Below are 21,164 nucleotides of genomic sequence, written 5' to 3' on the forward strand. Positions count from 1 at the left end.
AAAAAAAAAAAAAAAAAAAAAAAATAGAGAACGCAGATCGAGTGGATGCGGAGGAGTTGAGAGAATTGAGTTACCTGAGAGAGAATCAAGAAGAGATGGAGAAATTGAAAGCAGCCATGGGAGATTTGGGGGAGAGAGGGGGGAAACCCTAAGCAGATCGTGGAAATGGCTTTTAAGGTTTATGGGAGAGAAGAGGAGAAGAGTGAGTCATCTCTTGATCAAAAGAGGAATTAAAATGTCGAGCTCGACGAAATGGCTTTGCTTAACCACAAGCTTAATTACAATTAACCATATTAGAAAAAGCTTTGCTTAACCACAAGCTTAATTACAATTAAACCATATTAGAAAAAGCTTAATCAATCAACTACCAAACTATTTTTTCTATTTTTCTTTCTACACAATTTTTTTCAGGTTGATATTTTTAAGTTTTTTTTTTTGTCTGTGTGACTTAAATCAATAAAATTACGTAAATTTTCCCCTTTTTTTTTTTAAGTTTAATACTATTTTCTAATAAAATTGTCACAAATGGCTATGATTTATTGTTATATAGCAATTTAGCAACGTATATAAAAAATGTGATGTGATTTGTGAAAAAAAATTATACTTTGATGCATAAACAAAGCTCGGTAAGTAATGTACGCAATATGAGAGATCAATGTTAAACAATACTGTGATGCATAAACAAACATTGGAAGATGCATTGGTTCAGTAAGTCACTTGAGATACTGGAGAGTCATCTTCGTCAGAAGATAAAGATGCTTAAGAACAAAGGTCGTGTTGTGTTTTGTGTCAGCTTCCTCAAGTGTCTGGCCACATAAACTCAAAATTCAAAAATCACAATTCACTTCACACTCAGCTGCATACACACACTACAATGGAACCAACGAAATATAATAGTAGGAAGCACACCTTGTCGACTATACTTTCTATAATCTCGTCTCTCAGGTACCCCACCCTGTCTGCAAACAAACTCTCATTTTTGTTTGTCTGGAGTACTAGGCATTAGGCAACTGTGTATCTGTGATGTGATCAAACAGGAGTTTAGGCTTTCAACTCCTCACCACCTGCTTTCTCCTTCTCTGCATGCATCTTCTTCATTCTTCACCTCCTCCTCCTCCTCCTCCTCCTCTTCTGCTAAGTTGGTGAGCTCCTCTTGGATAATCAGCATTATAGATGAATTTCTTTGAGGTGCGATCATCTTTGAACTCCTTAGCTAAAAATAGATGTTGGAATGGAAACAATGTGGTTTACATATATAACCAACCAGAAATCACTGAACCAATCTGTTCATACCAAGTTCTTTGAGGATTTCCGTGAACGTACGTAGCCTGCAGAAGAACAACAATGCTCTTGTTTGGTATTCTAGCTAGCTATACAAGATGATTCAATTACCGTAATTGGCATGAGACAAGGGACTAGTGATGGACAGTTGCTCAAAATCTACATTGAGGCACACACTCTCTTCAGAGTTTATACTTCAGAGTTTATAAAACGATACTGCGTCTAGATGATGAAACGAACAGCCCCCAAGTCATAAACAAAAGTGATTATAGAGGAAGTTATTAACTAAAATAGTAAACGAAGTCATAAACAAAAAGATAGACAAAAGTCATTAACTAAAACAATAAACGAAGTGACTAATAAGGTAAACAGCCACACAAAGCTTCCATCGCTACAAATAAAGTAAAAACTTGAAAACAGAACGATCAAGGACCAACACCAACTCATGTGAAACGCTATAAAACCCCGCCGGTTCGCTTCATCAGCTAGAAGACGCTCAATTGCTGCTTCGTAAAATGGAGACCACATCCTAACTCCAGGCAATCCATTAAGTGTCTCTAGTACACTCTCAACACTAAATGCATGCTCACGATCCAACATCTGTTCCACTATTCTATTCTTCTTCTCAAGAGCTTCTGTCCGTTTTATAACAGCTTCAACAGCCATATCTTTCTCTTTACGCTTTTTTTTTGCTCTTGAACTATCACATTAGGATTTCAATATTTAACGGGGGTCAATTGACCCCTCTTTTCCATAAACAGGTCCGCCAGTGTGATCGTACCATCACGTTCCTCATGTATTTTGCGTACAAAACATTTTAATATGATGTCAAATCCCTACAAATAACCTTTGTGTGTAATAGATTTCTTGTTCAGAAACGCGGTTACTATGGCCGTATAAAGAAGAAGAAAACTGAAAAAGTTTTCCTTTCGTTTGTATCAATGAAGTTTTTTAGATGTAATGCATATAAAACCCAACACAATGATCTCAACTTCCATTTGTTGACTGTTTTCTTCAACATAGGAATTATACAAGGACGAAGGATCCATCAAAAATTGTTGAAGATATAAGAAGACGAATGTAAAGTTGTAAACAAAACTAAATTTTTGTGTAGAAGAAGCTAAAGATACCATGATCATAGTCATCGATTTTATATGATCGAGAACAACGACAAAGTTTTTTGCCTTTACATTTTATGAACATCCTGTGACTTCTTCTACAATACTGTCGACACAGATGACAAGAATTAGCTTCATCTTTAGCGTAAGGGCTTTGTGCATGTTTAAAGGAAGGAGCATTTTCTTCCAAATAATTTGTTGTCATGATATTCGATGTACCTGTAAAAAATAAAAAGAGCAAACAAATATTCTTTAAAATATGAAACATGATACATATTTGTCCTATTGTATGAAAATAAACTTACATGATGAAAGAAATATTAAATAAAGTTAAGAAACAAATAATTGTTTTCATCTTTCTTGTTCTTCTTGAAAATTTCAAATTATTTTTCAAAAAAAAAAAAGATATATATTTTTGATCACTTCTAATTCTAGTTGCTAAGTTATTGAGATTAGATAGTGTCATATTTATATGTCTTTTACTTATGTTACAAATTAGTTAATAATGTCACAAACGTTTTCGTATTAAATACTAATAAAAAAACTCACACTCCTTTTAATTACAATTCAAAGTATTAAATAATCTTATTTATTATTATATGTAAGACCGTTGAGAGAAATGCCCTAAAATACCATCAAAAAAGTTTTTCTTCCTAAAATACCACACACTCCTTCTTTTTCCATTAATACCTTTCATTAATCAATAAAATGACCATTTTCTCCTTGTGTATAAACGTATCAAAAGAGTTTTGATCTCAAATTGATGATGATGGCGGCGACGATCTCTTCGTTCACTATAGCTAATGAAGATCGAGGTCGAGATTAGCAACAATGGTCATTCCAAAGCCATTGATGTGTTTGGACCGACAACGCTCTGATCGACAACATCGGTGGTGGTTCATCTGGCGATCAGGGTGGAGAAAGAGGTGGAGGTCGCAAATCTGAGGTGGTTATGGCAGTGGTGGTACAGAGGAGGACGAAGCAGTTGTGGTGGATGTGGAGGCAACAATTTAAAACGCAAATTCTTACTGATTTTGATGCTTTCATGTTGATATAGAGCACAACTTGTGGAAAGCAGAAGAAGAAGGTTTGTTTGTGTACCTACTGTAAATGTAGGTTTGAGAAGTATGTTTTTGAGAAATTGATTTAGGTTTCGTCTCTTGGGAGATTGATTTGTCTTATTTGGGTAAATGAAAGTTAATTATATGTATTCACTGAAGATTTAGGTATCTCCTTGCACTTGTTTCATACAAATCCAGAAATTTAGATATATGTGATTCATTTCTCAAAAGAGTATTGTGTAATTCAGCTTTGGTTGTGTAATCATTGTCTTGTTTTGTGTTTTAAGTATCACTCTTCATGATCTTAGTGTTTAATAGTTTCTCTTTTACCTACAGATGTTTGTTTAAATAAAACAAAAGTGGAGCAAAGAAAAGCAAAAAGAAAAGGTGAACAACATGGTGTTGTTTGATCAAGACACTTATGACACTGATATGCTTAAATTAAACCCTGAGCTACTCTCTCAAATTAATAGGTCACTGTAATACTTAGGGATCGAATTCCACAAGGACTCAAGACTACACAATAAATTATAGAGTTTTGTTATTACGCTAAACATGATGATTTAAATTAATAAAAGCAATGGAAAAGTATTAAAATAAACTGTTGTAAATTCAAGGGATCAAAAAGCTAGGCCTAACAAATTTCTCAGGAAATTATGAAATATTAAATCAATAATTAAATAAAATTCAAGCAATTAAAATCAGATCTAGAACTCTAAACTCTTCTGTAAAATAAATCAGTTCTCACTGCAAATATTATCTAAATTTAAAACCAGAAAATCCAAATCTCTTTGTAAAATTCTAGGTTAAAAATCAGCTTAAAAAACAGGTTCAGATTGTTCACAAAATTACTAAATCAAATCTCTTTGCAAGAAGTAATTTTGGTCATCAAAAGGTTTTATCAGGAAAATCAATTATATTCTCATATCAATTTATTTTACTAGGTTATCAATTCTAGATGGCCAATGAAGGATTAATATGAAGAACAACCTATGATGAAGATCTAGAAAGATAATGAATCCTAAATAAACAGATCTAATAAATCATAAAATCCCTGTGAAAAACCCTGAACCTAACAAGCAAACTACTCAGACATATTCAATGAAGAACAAAACATAATTCTAAATAATAAGCAATTGAGATTAAAAGAGTAAAGAGGAAGTTTATGAATTCTTCTCTCAAAGTAGTTCAGATCTCTCTCCCAAAAGCTCTCAAAATCTCACAAAGTTGCAGAAATATAAAACTTGCTAGAATAAAACTTAAGGGTTTACAAAACCCAAAAACACTATATATATGTTCTAAAACACGTCAGGGACCAATGATGCAAATATGGAAAACTTCGGGCAACTTTGTAAAACTTCCAATTTTGAAGTCTTGTGTCGGATCAGCTTGGTGTCGACCGATGCTCCTTTGGTGTCGGTCGATGCTCTTCATAGGATCAGACTCCAAATTGATTTCCTCTGATTAAATGCTCCAAAACGATCCAAATTGCTTCATTTCGCTCCATCCGTGACAAAATCCTAGATAACCTGTAAAGACTCAAAGACAACCTAGAAACAAATGAAAAGACTCAATAAGCACACTTATATCATGGTTAAAAACCGTAAAAACCATGATATATCAACAAGCTTCTCACTAAAGCACCCAATTTCAAGTTCATTACTCCATTGATTCTCAAATGAGGGTATTTTACAATATTTAATAGCATTATCATATTTTTCATTAGAAACATATGGTTGGTGTTGTTTGCTGTAATTTCCACATGATTCAAATAGTTTATTGTTATGCTCTGCAATGTAAAAAAAAAACAGATGAGTGGGTCTCTAGGAAGGAGGACAATAAGAGAGCTAATACGGGATCTCGAAGAATGGTGTGTTTTGTGAAATAATTTTATTTTGATATTAATTGCATATGTATGCTAGTTTCTCTACAGTTTCTGGAAAGATTGGATGGTATTTATGATTGTGAAAGATTGAATCTGTAAGTTTTTGGAAGGATTTGGTGTAATTCAGGATGACATTCATTAAAAAAAAAATAAGAAAAAAAATGGGAATACACGCCCACAGAAGTCTCAAACACATAACCTCATCTTATTAAGATTGTGAAAGTAACCAATAGGTCAAAAAGCCTATTATTCAAGTATTGTTTAGCAATTGTTAAATATATAGCTATTTGACGCGTATTTTGTGTTTTCTGGAAAGATTGGATGGTATTTAGGAAGGTTTTGTGTAATTCAGGATGACATGAATTAACTCAGTGTTTAGGAAAGAACCAACCCCTAAACATCTCAATTAACTCAGTGTTTAGGAAGGTTTTCCTAAATTTCAAGTGAACCTTTCTAAATATTATATTGTCCTTCCTAAACTTTATAAAAGCCTTCCTAAATTAAAAAAAAAAATGTCTTTCATAAAATTCTTGGAATCCTCCTAAATGATAATTAGCATGCCTATCTCATGGTATAAATGAGTAACAAGTTTTGTGGTAAATATATATTTGTCACAAAAATCGTAATAAGAAAAACAAAGACCAATACAATGTGGTTTCTTAATAGATTAGCGAGTTCGAAATGCTCGGATAACAACAAAAATCAATGCTTCAAAACTAAAGATTATGTTTCAGTATGGTCCCTGACATGTGTCATTTGTTATCTCTCTTTGTGTTATCTTGTAGCTTGTCTTGTCCTTCTGTAAAAAAATAATGAAATCAGAAAATATGTTTAGGAAGGTCTTCCTAACCTTTACTAATACCTTCCTGAATTTTAGCTACAGTACGTCGAAAGAGAAATACCACGTTAAAACCTCATCCATGTATATAAAGTTATAAACTAATACAGACGCACCATGTAATACCCTTCAAAGCTACTTATGCGTTGCACACCATAGCATAAAAAGATAGATTCTTCGAACCAAATAGAAAAATTAACTATCCCATGTATGACATTTCTTTTTTCAACATATTCACATTTTATAAATGTGATGAAAGTGGCATACTTTGCCATTATGTTGATTGATTAGGTACCTCTGATCCCAAATCAATCACAATAAAAATCTAATGTGTTGCAATGAATTCAATATTAGACTCCATTTGACTAATTCAAACATTAGGTGTAAAAGGAACCTAACTAGTAACAAACATAAGATATTTACTAGTGAGCACATTAGACTTAAACAATGCAACTGTTGCTCGAGTTTAACTATCTCCACTAATCTAGAATCTCTCTTTGATTATAGGGATCTACAATAATTGTGTCATCCTTAACATATCAAAACCAATATAAGTACAACATCAGAAGTAGACACAAAGATCTCACAGTGTGCAACTTTAACGAAGACACATCATGATTTGAGATCGTCGCAGCCGCTGTTGAGATTTGTTATCACAGATTAAAACGCAAAACGGCGAAGTAAGGCGAGGCGAGGAGAGTGCACGGCGAGGGGAGGCAAGGAGAACGCGCGGTGAGGCGAGGAGGATGTACGGCGAAGCAAAGAGAGCGTGAAACGGTGAGGTGAAGAGATGAAGCAAAGAGGCGAGTGTTTTGATGTGAGGGTAATTTTGTCAAATTGTTTAATGACAAATGTTAGAACTGGAAGTTGTTGGGCCTACTAGTATTTTTGACTCAAAAACTTAAAATCATGGTATGCATGACAATTGCCCAAGATTTTATGTGTCTTATAAGAATTTCACTCATATCAAATATATAATTATATAATAAAAACTCTTATGTAAAATAGTGATTATTAATGGGGGATTTTTAGACAAATTTATTTGTGAAAACAATATTTTTTTTTAAAAAAGTTTAGGGCATAGACTACTCGCAAAATATTAATCTTAATATTAAAATATTCAGATAAAAATGATATATGAAAAGTGTCTTTAGTCAAGTGGTTATAACACCATTTTTGCGACCGATTCCATCCGAATTTGATTCCACTAAGTCGTATTATTGTGCGTAGTAGAGATTAGATATAGATTGGATCTTATCGATTCAATGATGACAAAAAAATGATATATATTTAGAAAATAATACATACTATTTTTAACGACGATATTGAACTACTTAATTTTATGTTAAATATGATACATACTATTTTTTAAATGTTGATGATGAATTTAAAGATGATACTACAATACCTCGATTTGAAAATACAATACTAATATTTTTTTATGAAAAAACAGTTAAATATAAAAGTCAATTTAAAAGAAAATAAAACAACATCTAAACCATATATGAGTAAATTACATTAGTTCTATATACTCTTGTAAGTTTGTGTTATTATTATTTTACATTATTAATGAAGCTATATATATACATAGAAATTATTATTAATTAGCTAAATTTTTGACAGGAAAAAAAAATAATTCTTTTAGAGTATTAATTAATTTACCAAATTTAAAATTAAAGAGGGTTTGATGTATAATCCAGTTTTCCCTTTTTTCATTTACAAAACCTATGTAATATTTGTTCTTTAGATCATATTTACTTAATAAAATAAAATAGGAAAATACCTTTACGGTATTATTATTTAAAGGGAGATTTTCAAAAATAGTCATTTTCCTATGATATTTTTTAAAATACCCTTTCATGTTGACTATTTTCAAAAATATCTATTTTTTATTAATAAAATCACTAAATTCTAAACCCTAAACTCAAAATACTAAACCCTAAACCATCAAAACTATATCTTAAATGTAAAATAGAGAACCCAAACCTAAAAAAAGAATTCTATAAATTAATTTAACATATTGAAATTGTGTAAAAGAGAGTAAAAATAAAAATGTTTAAAAAAGGATATTTTTGAAAAGGTATCCCAAAAAGGATATTTTTAACAAACTCTATTATTTAAAGGAGAATTTTTAAAAATACCCCTTTTCCTATATCATTTTTTTAAAATACTCAAAAATACTCCTTTTCTATGAATAAAATCACTAAATTCTTAACCCTAAACTCCAAATATTAAATTATAACCCTTCAAAACAATATCTTAAATATAAACTAGAGAACCCAAATTTTTAAAAAAATTTATTTAACATATTAGAATTGGGTAAAAGATGATGAAAATAAAAATATTCAAAAAATGGTGTTTTTTAAAAGGTATCCAAAAACGATATTTTTAACCAATTGTCTTATTTAAAACCCTTTTTATTTAGTATTTCAGATATTTTAAAATAAATGTCCTTCATTTTGTAGAATTTGCAAAATCTGCCTCGATTTTTCAAAAAAAATATCTAAGAACTCCGATCTCATTCTATCTCTCTCTCTCTCTGGATCTCCTCTTCATCACATCACCATTGACTGATTTGATCGATTTGAGAGAGCTCCCACCCCAAAAAAATCGCCACTCCTCATCCTTTGATTCCCAAAGCCTATTGGGTTCTTCTACTTCTTCGTCTCTCTCAGTCTCCACCATGTTCTGGAAGCTCGCCTCTCTCTCTGCATCGTCTCCTGTGAGTTCAACAGATTCATCGTCTTCTTCTTCTCTTGATTCAGTTGGAAATGGCTCTTTAGTAGATTAGAAAATTATCATCTTTTTGATTGGAAAAAAAAAAACTTAAAACTTTATAATCGAGTGTAGACGCTACAGGCTAAAGTTGTGAACTTGTGATAATATTGGGAGTATTCATGAGTTGATGCTCATTGGTTTTGTTTGCTAATATACATATGTATAGGTGGAGTCGATACTAGACAAAGACAGTTTCACATTGGAAGAGCTTCTTGATGAGGAAGAGATTATTCAAGAATGCAAAGCTTTGAATAGCCGACTCATCAGTTTGTAATATTTTGCTCATTTTCCTTGTACAATAGTTTGGTTGTGATGTTTTTTTTTTACTTGGAAACGTGTTTTTGATTTGGGAGTATTGGTTTGTAGTCTAAGGGATAGAACTCAAGTGGAGCGACTACTGCGGTATGTTGTTGAAGAGCCTCAAGACGATGCTGATAGCAAACGTGCTTTCAAGTAATATGTTTTTCCTTTATTTTCTGAATGTTTTTGGTAATGCTTTATATACAGCTACTGATGGGTTCTTCTTCACTTAGGTTTCCATTCATCTCATGCGAGATATTTACATGTGAAATTGATGTTATTTTTAAGACTTTGGTGGAGGATGAGAAGGTATTTTCTATCATCATGTTTCTTTTTGCTATATTCTTATCACTGTGGTTGATCTCATTTGTTGTGGTCTCATTTTATTTTGCAGCTGATGGATTTGCTATTCGCTTTTTTGGAACCGAATCGTCCTCATAGTGCATTGCTGGCAGGCTATTTCGGCAAGGTCTCTTATTTTACTAGTAAGAAGTGTGTGTAAAGACCAACTGATTTTTAGGTTCTTACATGTCTCTATTTGATTTAGGTTGTCATATGTCTGATGATCAGAAAGACTGCCGCACTTATGAGCTATATAAAAGTAAGTAATGCTGCCACTCTATCATAGAATGGCTGATAACAATAATCTTTTCTTGCATTAGAGTTTGGATTATCTTTTGTGTGACTAAATTGTTCAGTTTAGCTTATGACAAATTCCATTTGATGCAACTACCATCGATTACATTGTCATACTCTGGATTGCTTTTGGAGATATTCTCATAGGCTACGTTTCTAAAAATAGCTTTTGATAATTTCAGGGGCATGGAAATGTGTTTAGCCAGTTGGTTGATTTAATTGGAATAACATCCATCATGGAGGTAAATGGTGGTCTGAGATCTTTTTCAGCTTGGTGTCACTTCATCTTTTCAAAGAAACTTCTTGTGACGTTATGTAGGTTTTGGTTCGCTTGGTTGGGGCTGATGATAATGTCTATCCCAACTTTCCGGATGTGATGCGATACTTGGCTGATAGCGATTTACTTGAAATGATCGTGGACAAACTAAATCCATCTGTAAGTAGTAAAAGTTTAGGTTATTCCAAAATAAAATAAAAAAGAGACGTGAGGCTCTATTTTTGATTAATCTTGGTGATCCAAAATTTCGTATAGTGAGAGGCTACCAAATAAGAAAAGTATAACTTTAGGATTTATCATTGACAATGTTTTCAATATCATTTAAAGTCTTTTCTTTATGTTCCCGTTTTCTGAGTGACAACCTTTGTAACGTGGATCAGAGTTCTCCTGAGGTTCAGGCAAACGCAGCAGAAACATTATGTGCAATTACTCGGAATGCACCTTCAGCTCTAGCTTCAAAACTCTCTAGCCCTGGGTTTGTAATCTTTGCTTTCATATTTGAGTGTCCACTGGTTTCTGCGGATATACACAATTATACAACAGTCTGACATGGCAAAACCTCTATCTTCTTCCTGCAGCTTCGTTTCTAGGATATTTGGTCATGCTATAGAAGATTCACATTCAAAATCCGGCCTAGTTCATTCACTTACTGTGTGTATCTCTCTGTTAGATCCGAGGAGATCTGCTGCTTCATCACCTTTCTTCAATTCTTTTAGAAGTCAACATATGTTTGAGTCTCCTGTCCCAGTGACCCAGGAGACTATTGGTGCTATGCTACCTAAACTCGGTAAGTTGGTTTCTGGTGCTACGGAATCTTCCCATGAAACAAGAAGATCATACTTTTATCTTAATTTGTGCCGGATGCACATGAAACAATCACATTGCAATGCATACGTTTTGTGATTATTTTTTTTTGTTTCTGCTGACCCATGACTCTATTGCTCTATTTGGTCTGTTCCATTTTGATTTATGTGGATAGTGCGAAATTGGGAGTTCATTAATTCCATGTTTGTTGGGATTTCTTGTTAGCCTTCCTTGGATATGTAGGAAATATGTCTTGCAAGTTTTGTTAAATCAAGGATAGACTCCTCAGTCTTCATTGTCCTTATATAACAAGATTTAATGTCTTTTGCTGCAGGTGATTTGCTTGTGCTTCTCAGTGTAGCGTCTGACAGCAAAGTCTTACCTACAACGTATGGAGAGCTGAGGCCACCTCTTGGAAAGCATCGTATAAAGGTCAGATCCTAAACTTACCCATTTCTGATAAGTGATTTGTACGTATTTTGGGTATTTACGCTGAATTGTTGCTCGTTTTTCCAGATAGTAGAATTCATTGCGGTTCTGTTAAAATCTGGAAATGATGCTGCTGGAACTGAATTAGCGTGCTCTGGAACAATTAAAAGGATCCTTGAACTATTTTTCGAGTAAGCTTCTACTAAACTTCAGTCAGACTCTTGATTTGGATTTTAGTTTACTTGAGAAGTTAATTAACTAAATACTTTCAACTTATGAAGGTACCCATACAATAATGCTCTCCATCACCAAGTGGAGAGTATAATACTTTCTTGTTTGGAAAACAAGAGCGAAACTGTGGTTAACCATATCCTTCGAGAATGTAATCTCATTAGCAAAATTCTTTCATCAGACAAAGACTCGGTTCTTTCTGGCAATAACCTGGTATACCATCTGTGCTTTTTCTTACAAAGACTTTTGTTGATTAGTAGTATATGGTTTTGTTTTGTGTCAAAATCAGCTCAAGTTAAGAGTTGTAGTCTTCTTGTTCAGATGATCATTAGGTAAACAAACATGTCTGCCATTTTTCTTCTGTGATGTAGCCTACCGTAGTTGCCACTGGGAAAAAACCACCACGGGCCGGATATGTTGGACATATCACAAGACTATGGAATAAACTTATCCAGTTGAGTGATAGCAATGGCCTGATAAAGACATCTCTTCAGGTTGGTATTACAACCAAACAATCTTATGTACCGTAATTTGTTCTTACATTAGATTCATCAAATGCACGCATAACGGGTCTAGCATTAAGAGTGCTCTCCTTTCTACTTTTGGTGTGTTGGTAACAAGATTTTTCTCTATTAAATCATTAGGAAAACAGTGAATGGAACGAATGGCGAAAGGGTGTTCTGAAGGAGCGCAACACTGTTGAGAATGTATACAGATGGGCATGCGGGTAATTTGATCAATTTTTTCTTTTTCATCACTATAAAGCATTGGTTCATAATGATAGATGTAGATGAAGTTTCTTATTCTTCTTCTGAACTATGCTAACCAAAACACAAATTTTCTTCTGCCTGATGAAGACCTGATAATTTTACAGTTTTTTAATATAATGGGAGTTGATATATGATCTTAAACCAATGTCACATACAGGCGTCCAACTACACTGCAAGATAGAACAAGGGATAGCGACGAGGAAGACAGGGATTACGATGTTGCAGCTTTGGCAAACAATTTGAACCAAGCATTTAATTACAGAATCTATGGAAACGAGGATAATGAAGAGGTATTTTACTGCTAATAGTTCTTGAATTTCTTAAACGGTTTACTCGACACCAGTTTAACAATTTAACCCTTTTTTCTTCTCTGGTGTCAGGATCAGAATGCTCTCAATGCCCTTGATAGAGATGATACTGTAAGTCTTACTCACTTCTTCTCTTTTATTTTTTGTATATCGAAGAAAACTTTTAATATCGGTTTTCACAATATGATTTCATGGTATGTGATAAGGTGTAAGCCTGAAAGTATTTTTCCGTATTCAAAACAGTTTGTCAAATAGTGGACTTATTATTCATATTATATGCAGGATGCATACTTTAACGATGAATCTGCTGAAGTAGTAATTTCATCCTTGAGACTTGGAGATGATCAAGGAAGGTGGGTTTATTGAGTGTTCTCATATGGGTTGTTCTTTAACTCAGTCATCTGAACTACTGTTTTTATTCAACGAAGACTTGATCATGTCTCATTTTACCTGCTGCAGCTTGCTCACAAATTCGGACTGGTTCACATTCCAAGATGACAGGTTCAGCAACACGGCGATTGAAGATGTGAACATGAATGAGAACTCAAATGCCAACAATAGCAGCAGCAGTGACGATGAAGTCCTGGTTGGAGAAGAAGAAGAAGACGATAACCTAACCGAGAAACCGAAGAACATCTCTGCAGACAATTTATCATCATCAGACCCAACAAGCATCGATGAAGCGTCTGAGATGCAAGTCACTAGCTCCAGTCTGAACCCATTCATCGATGTACCAATGCTAGATGTCAAAACCGAACCGGTTATTCCAAATGGTTCTCCAACATCAACTTCATCTGGAAGCAGCAGCAGCTCAGGACATAAATCACCTTCAGCTCCTGCAGTGCGAGCACTTTTCGAAGAGGATGTGGAGTTTGTGGGAGTGGAACCAGAAGGAACAGAGAAAGCAATGGAGCAAGCTTTAAAAGAAGGGATAGTCGGTGAAGCTGGACCGTTGAAGCGGAATATGGTTCAGAAAGTTTCAGAAAACGAAAACCAAGCGGAGAATTCGGTTGTGACAGAGTTCAACGATTCAAATTTCTGGAGGGTTGATCAAGAAGTTACAGTTTTGGAGTAAAAAGACATAAAAGGTATAAAAAAAAAAAAAAACCATACAAAAACCTCGTACTGTTTTTTGTCTCTCTCTCTCACACACAGAAACTAAACGGAACATAGCAGTTTTTGTTTTGTTTTGTTTACAAGGCCATGACCCAATCACCATCTCTAGTCGAACAGGGTTTTTCTCTACATGTCAATTATTATTAATTCACGTCTTAAAAGCTTTCTCTGTTTTTCATGTTGTCTCTACTCTGTTTTTGGTATCTCTTTAATAATGGGTCTTTTCTTAAAGACAAGCTTTTTTCTTCTGGGTTTTTTATTTTTGAGAACAATGCGATTTTTTTTTTTTCCTTCTTTTTTATGAATTTTGGATTGTTTACGCAATTAGGACTGGTTAAAAACCATATCGACTTTTGTATTTACCGGAAACAAAAAAACATACATGAACGCTTTTCATGTTTGGAGAAATTAGATTATTAGTGTAAATCGTAATTTGACAGGAGATTTGATATTATTTTCAAAAGTCTGTATTTTTAAGGAAATAAAACGAGTTGGAATAGAAAAAGTCCAATTTTTTTTTTTTAATTGGACTGTTTTGATTTTCTAGTTGACACCTATTGAAACAGAACACACATCTCTATCGGAAAATAAATTTTCAATAAGCGATGCAAAAACAAAAGATATATTTATGGTATGCAATGTTAGTCAACGTCCATCAGACTTTCAATTTTGATATTGATCGTGGGGCGAGTATGTGTGTACTGAAGGCTCGTGCGCGCATTACAAAATGATATTAGAGTTCAATTCAGATAAACGTGTCGACTGTCGTCGAACTTTTTCTATTGGTCTCTAGTGAGAATATCACGAGATGGTTTGAATTTATGTGTTTCTACATGTGGAGAGTTGAATGTAGATGAATTAACCATTTTACACTACAAAATTAGTCATTAGTACGTATGTTTGAGATTATGTAACATGTGTATCAAACTATCAATATACAATTACTTCTTTTTTGGAAACTATGTATCAATAGATAATTTGGTCCGTGTGACCATGACTAGCTTGATATATGAATGTGGTAGACCACAAAAGTATCTAATTATTAAGAGATAATAAAGCTATAAACCTACAACAGAACTAGGTGATGTAATCTTGGTATTTGATTCGAGGACTGACGAACCATTGGATACATCATAAACGATTTAGCGAACAAAGTAAATCGCGAATACTATTTAAAGTATTTTCTTTTTAAAAAATAAGGAAAAAAAATCAATGTCATATTCGCAGTTAGATAGTATAATTTTATTTTTCAGTATTAATATTAAATTAATAAATAATATTAATTATCAAAAAAAAACTTCACATATGTCAAAATTGGGTCATGCATGATGTATGTAAGTCTGTTTTATATAGATTGGGCTCAAAATTCCATTGTTTTCTAGACAAATTATGATAGATTTTCTGACTATTTTAGATGGTGGTATAAACAACATTAATCTACGAAAAAGGTACCAAGAAACAACAAAAATCCAATCTCTTTTGTTCTTAAGAAAAATATTTATTTGTGAAGGATCCATAAGGAATTTGCCTAAACCGGATATGGTCTTGAAACTATGACGCACGCATGTCCCCCCGGTCAAAGATAAATTAAATCGATGCAGTAACATCTTATGAAAATTTAAGAAATCATGAATGTTATATTTTATTTAATATAATATATACAACAGAAAAAAAATCAAAAAATTAAATCGATATTTTTAAACATGACTGCTTTAGTACAGGATTTGTTTTATCTGCTGGATTTACCAAATTCATATAATTTACGGATTTGAAATTTGTACTATGTATTGAAGATAGGTTAAAATCAAAACATAAAACTAAGTAAATTAAATGTAAAAATAATAAAATATATAGAGTAAATCAAATAAAATTTTTATTATTATTTTACAACTAATAGATAACAGTAAAATTTATGCAAACATTTCCTCGTTCTGTACAACACCGGTAACTATCTAGTTAATCTTATTTCATTATGTCTATGCGGTCACTAATATCTTTAAAATAGTTGTATCAATAGTTTGCATCATATTTGCTCAAACTTGTCTTACCATTTGCTCAATAATTACTTAATAATTGCATAATTCTTAGTTTTTCAAAAATGTTGAACGTAAACATCTTAGAATATGTCATATATAGGTTAATAAATAAATTTTGGTCTGTTCTCGCAAACTGGATCGTGATATGATTATGAGCTAATACCTCATGAGCTGGCTCAGTTCAACTCGATATTCCATAAGCGCAAATTCTATTTTTGGGGTTCATTACTTCATTTAATAAATGAGTTATATAATTGAACTTATTGTAGATATTGCGACTTATGCGAGCGAACTTTAACGAACATGAGTTAGGTGTTTTTTGGAATTATATATATGTAGATACATATAACTCACTGATAAGATAACTTGATAAGAACATATTATATCATATAAAACATCTCAAGAGTTATATATCACCAGCTCTGATAGTTTTCCTTTTGCCTACTCCAAGAACATTGTTGGTTGGATTTGAACAAAACTTGGAGCATAACTGACAATAAGTGACAATGCAGATTCTGCATCATTATAATCCACTTGTATGCATTTACCCTCTTCCACAACGTTTAAATCCACTGATGAAAAATATCTCAACATTTTTGGGTCGATTCTTAGAAATTTCAACTCTCACTTCCATGATATGTTTAAAACTCTAGAATTAAAAATCATTAATTGATAGTTTTTTCATTAAAGAACTCTTAATGTTATTATAATAGATTTTTTTAGCATGGAATTAAAAAACGAACAGGTTTATTTCTTCTTTTTTATGGCTTCTGCTGAGGGAATTCAAAGCGTGCGCCTGCAGACGGGACAACAGTATCGGTGCTTACTCCAAGTGCTAATACACGGCAGATGGAAGGCGTGGCGGCAACTGGTGCGCCCAAGTTGATCACCTCTCGGGTTGATATCCTCCAAACAGATGGCGCATTCCGTGTTAAATATACGACCGAAGTCTTCGGACATAACCGGTTGGAGTTCTTGTACAGTACATAGCCCTCTTACAGAACCTCTGTATCAAAAACCACACTATAATACCTAAAAACGATATAACAAAAACCGCTAAAACAAAGGCGGTCGCCTTGTGTCCCAGAAGACGGGCAGTGGTAGTGCTAACTTTCATGTAAGGCATAGTTTCACAGAAAGAAAAATTTATAGTATATATTACGTGTGACTCGATCTGATTTTAGAGTGAGACTGAGAGAAGAGAAGAGAAGAGAAGAAGAAGTTTCAAAAACTAAAACACTAAAACGCGTTAGGTTGAGAGATCATTAGGTGGAGATGATTAACAGCTAAAATTGGTTTAAATCCAAAAAATTTGCACAAAAAGAGTTTAGTCTCTATTTGCAGCAATAAGTAGGATTCCAAGAAAGCTATATTTTTACTTCGAATGTTTTAAATTTTTAATTGATATCTATGTTAGTTTATTTTATTTAGGTTACATAAACAATTTGACCATAGGAAATATTATGGATATCTAAATCTGTTTTCATATCTTGATTTTTCATTCATTAACTGTAAAGTATACTGAGAATTTGTAAAAAAAATACTCTTTTTAATATACTTCTTGTCATATTTTTTTTTTGCCAGTCAATAAAATGAAAAACAAAATTTATCTGCCAAAAACAATTTCCGACATAATTCTCCACCAAAAAAATTTTCCGCCAAAAAAGAATTGTCAATAAAATTTACAAGGTTTTTATAAGGTTTTAAACGATTTAAAAAAATTATAAGACATTTATTAAGTTTTTATAAGTAGAAACCTTAAAAAAAAAACCTTAGAAAAGGTTTATAAAAACCTTAAAGAAACCTTAGAAAAGGCTTATAAAAACCTTTAAAAAACCTTAGAAAATGCTTATAAAAACCTTATAAAAACTTAGTAAATACCTTATAAAAATCTTAAATAAAAACTTTTAAAAACCTTATTAAAAACCATAGATTTAATCAATCTAAAGAAAAAATTAACCATGAAAATGTTAATTACGAAAAAAAAACCATGAAAATGTTAATTAGATACTTAACCATTTCCCATGTAATATCGCTTGATTTATTTGCAAATGTCCTCTTCATTATCACTACAATTTTCAGTTAGAGCTTTGTTTAGGTATTTTAGTCTTTTCTTATTCACAAGAGAGAAGTTATGTATATCCGTACATGTTCTTAACATCCATCCAAATATAAAAATTATATATATTAAGTGTGACTCGATCTGATATTAGAGTGAAACTGAGAGAAGAGAAGAGAGGAGAAGAGAAGACGAAGTTTCAAAAACTAAAACATTAAAATGCGTTAGGTTGAGAGATCATTAGGTGGAGATGATTAACAGCTAAACTTGGTTTAAATCCAAAAAATTTGCACAAAAAGAGTTTACTCAGTATTTGCAGCAATAAGTAGGATTCCAAGAAAGCTATATTTTTACTTCGAATATTTTAAAATTTAATTGATATCTATGTTAATTTATTTTATTTAGGTTACATAAACAAATTGCCACAGGAAATATTATGGAGATCTAAATCTGTTTTTAACATATATGAGCTTTTATAAATATTTCTAATTACAGATTTATCGAATCTTGATTTTTCATTCAATAACTGTAAAGTATATTGAGAATTTGTCCGAAATACTCTTTTTAATATACCTCTTTTCAAAATACCATTTTGTCATTTTTTTTGCTCTCTTTTAATTTTTAATGACCATTTTACTCATACGTGAAAAATATTTTAGTCAATAAAATGAAAAACAAAATTTTTCTGCCAAAAAATTTCCGACATATTTACCCGCCAAAAAAATTTCCGCCAAAAGAAGTTTTTTGTCAGAAATTTATCAAGGCTTTTATAAGGTTTTTATAAGGTTTTAAACGATTTTTAAAAAATTATAAGACATTTATAAAATTATCAAGAAAAACTTCACATATGTCAAAATTGGGTCATGTATTGAACTCATGCATGATGTCTGTTTTATATAGATTGGGCTCAAAAATTGATTGTTTTCTAGACAAATTATGATATACTAGAATTTATATCCGTGCATGCGTGGGATTTTAATTTAAAATATTTGTTGTCAGTATAAATACTTGAGCGCAAATATAATCATTCAAAATTTTGAGTATAAATCTATATAAACACTAAATTTACTTATTGTATACAACATATATATTGTTGAAGATAATAGTTCTTTGCTATATCTATTTGTGCAGGATTTTAGTTTAAATTTTTTATCAATAAGAATCATTAAATATAAATATAATCATTTGAAAATTAGAAAATAAATCTCTATAAACGCCATAATTATTTTATTAATTTATATATAGCATATATTGTCTAGTGTCATAATAATGTTTTCCTGGCAAATCAACAATATATCACGTGGTAATAAAAAATGACTTACGAACTTGACTGAAAGAGTAAACAATATGGTCGACACTTTTTATCCTTAGAAGAGTTTATTCAATATTCATATCCCATAAAAACATATTTTTAAAAGTTCTAACATCGAATGTCGATCATTGACCTAGTTATAGAGATCATTTAAATATATTGATATTCTCCATTAAATGCAAATATACAAAAATTTATAAACAATTTTAGTGCTATGTCGCTACGTCTGGGTTGTGCAAGTGCATCACCTAGCATAATAGAAATTCCGACCAAGTCAAGAATGCTTAGATGTGAAACAGTTAAACCCGACAATTAATATCCGTTCACTAATCCAAGTTATATATTTTTCTAAAATCTCATGTTCTATTTCAATAGGTGTCAACTAGAAAACTAAAACAGTCCAATAAAAGCCAACACCCCTGAAAGCTCCCAGGCACTAATATCGAAGCTTCTTTCCCTTCTTTGATTTCTGGCGCCGGTAGAGCTATGGCTCACCGGCGTCGAGAAATTTCTTTTGCCCTTTTAATCTTGCATTACTCTAGTTCTTTTGCTCTTTCTCTCGTTTATTTTGTTTCCTCTTTTGAAACCATTTCAAACCTTCCCTAACCTATGGATTTTGGTGAGATCTACAACAATCAACAATAAAAAGAGAAGATGGTGTCCTGCGATCTCCATTCTTCATCCCCAACTTGTATCACCTCTGCCCAAATCATCTATGGTGGAACCAATAAACTCTAGATCTGAGGTATTGTTCAGCCTCTGGTTCTTCTCCTATGCCTTTGTCGGGTTACACTGCCAAACACCGACCCTACTTCCATTGGAGATGTTTACTTCACCGCTAATTCCTCCTCCATCTCCGTATGACGGCTGCTGCTTCCCAAGCAACCTTTTGCCAGCCAAAAGAAACCTAGTATCCCAACTGGTGGGCCTATTCTCTTGTGGCCCGTTAAGCTTCCAGAAGCCCAGTCCGAACAAAGGTGATCCAAACTGCTTTATTCTAAAGCTCAGGTCTGTATTTACTTTTCTCTTGTCCATCCTTAGCCAATGTAGGTATCGTTTACTATCCTTTGTTCGAAGACTGCAAACGGAAGAAAACGCTCCTTTGTTGCTATGGTTGCACAAGATTTCTTTGAGAACCCTGCCATTAGATTGACCTAGGATATATGAACTGAGAGATTAAGCTTTATGAAAAAAGGTTTTATGTCCCCATCTCCCAATTATTTGAGAACCTTGCCTATAGAATCATCTAGGATTACTTCTCATGTTTTTAGAAGGATGAAGAAGAACGGCATTATGATCCCCTCTTCAAGGAGAGGTGATTACCAAAGCTTCTTCAGGCCTTATTCTGATTACCGAAACCACACATATGCAAATCTGTTATTTCAGGAAAGACCCCCATACACCTAAAAGCTTGAAACCCAAGTCTGATTTATTTTTTCTGCTGCAAACCGGCTACAAACTTTGTGTAGAACTTCTTAATCTCCATGGCCGCCGAGGACTTCATGCGAGAGAGAACCCACCTGTTATGTTACGGTCCTGCACTTATCCATTCCAAATCTTGGTTATAATAGCTTCACTTGGGACCTTGAGCTTGTCCAATGTATCATCTCCTTCATGCTTTCATGACGAGTACAAGCAACATGCCCTCATCACCATTTCCACACGCTATGATTTGTCTAAGCTGAACTCTCAATCCTCGACAACTGTAGCAATCAACCTCAACCAATGGAGCAACATCACCTTTGCTCAAACCCTTGTCAAAGCACTACCTCGTGTAGTTCTTCTTGTGCCGGCGAGAAGCACGTCTTTGGCCCCTTCACCAACGCCATTTCGTCTTGTGACACTGGCTAATCAGTCCTCCTTTGACTCGCTCTTGGAAGACTTGTTGATAATCCTTGATCTCACATGTATCAAAAAGCTTCATA

General features: G+C 32.9%; 3 protein-coding genes across 4 annotated transcripts in view; 2 read left to right on the forward strand and 1 right to left on the reverse strand.

Annotated features, from left to right (window-relative positions):
* Positions 1-251, reverse strand: part of LOC104750060 (CASP-like protein 5A2) — a 2,116-nt gene extending 1,865 nt beyond the window's left edge. The window contains exon 1 of one of the 2 annotated variants that reach the window (XM_010471790.2): positions 75-251. The gene's annotated coding sequence lies outside the window, so the exon portion shown is untranslated. The remainder of the gene's footprint in view (positions 1-74) is intronic. The other variant, XM_010471789.2, reaches the window with a different exon arrangement.
* Positions 8,651-14,073, forward strand: LOC104750061 (serine/threonine-protein phosphatase 6 regulatory subunit 1). Its single transcript, XM_010471792.1, has 19 exons — positions 8,651-8,905; positions 9,128-9,231; positions 9,328-9,414; positions 9,495-9,570; positions 9,656-9,730; positions 9,809-9,862; positions 10,080-10,139; positions 10,217-10,333; positions 10,555-10,649; positions 10,753-10,961; positions 11,313-11,410; positions 11,495-11,598; positions 11,689-11,851; positions 12,010-12,132; positions 12,283-12,365; positions 12,566-12,698; positions 12,789-12,827; positions 12,999-13,069; positions 13,176-14,073. The coding sequence occupies exons 1-19, from the start codon at positions 8,867-8,869 to the stop codon at positions 13,789-13,791; spliced, it is 2,346 nt and encodes a 781-aa protein (XP_010470094.1). The 5' UTR covers positions 8,651-8,866; the 3' UTR covers positions 13,792-14,073.
* LOC109129454 overlaps positions 20,606-21,164 on the forward strand; it is a 3,736-nt gene continuing 3,177 nt past the window's right edge. Inside the window, exon 1 of the mRNA XM_019237707.1 lies at positions 20,606-21,146. Within this exon, the coding sequence (XP_019093252.1) occupies positions 20,606-21,146 (541 nt within the window). The remainder of the gene's footprint in view (positions 21,147-21,164) is intronic.

This window comes from Camelina sativa, chromosome 16, assembly GCF_000633955.1.
Source record: "Camelina sativa cultivar DH55 chromosome 16, Cs, whole genome shotgun sequence".
Taxonomy (NCBI): Eukaryota; Viridiplantae; Streptophyta; class Magnoliopsida; order Brassicales; family Brassicaceae; genus Camelina; species Camelina sativa.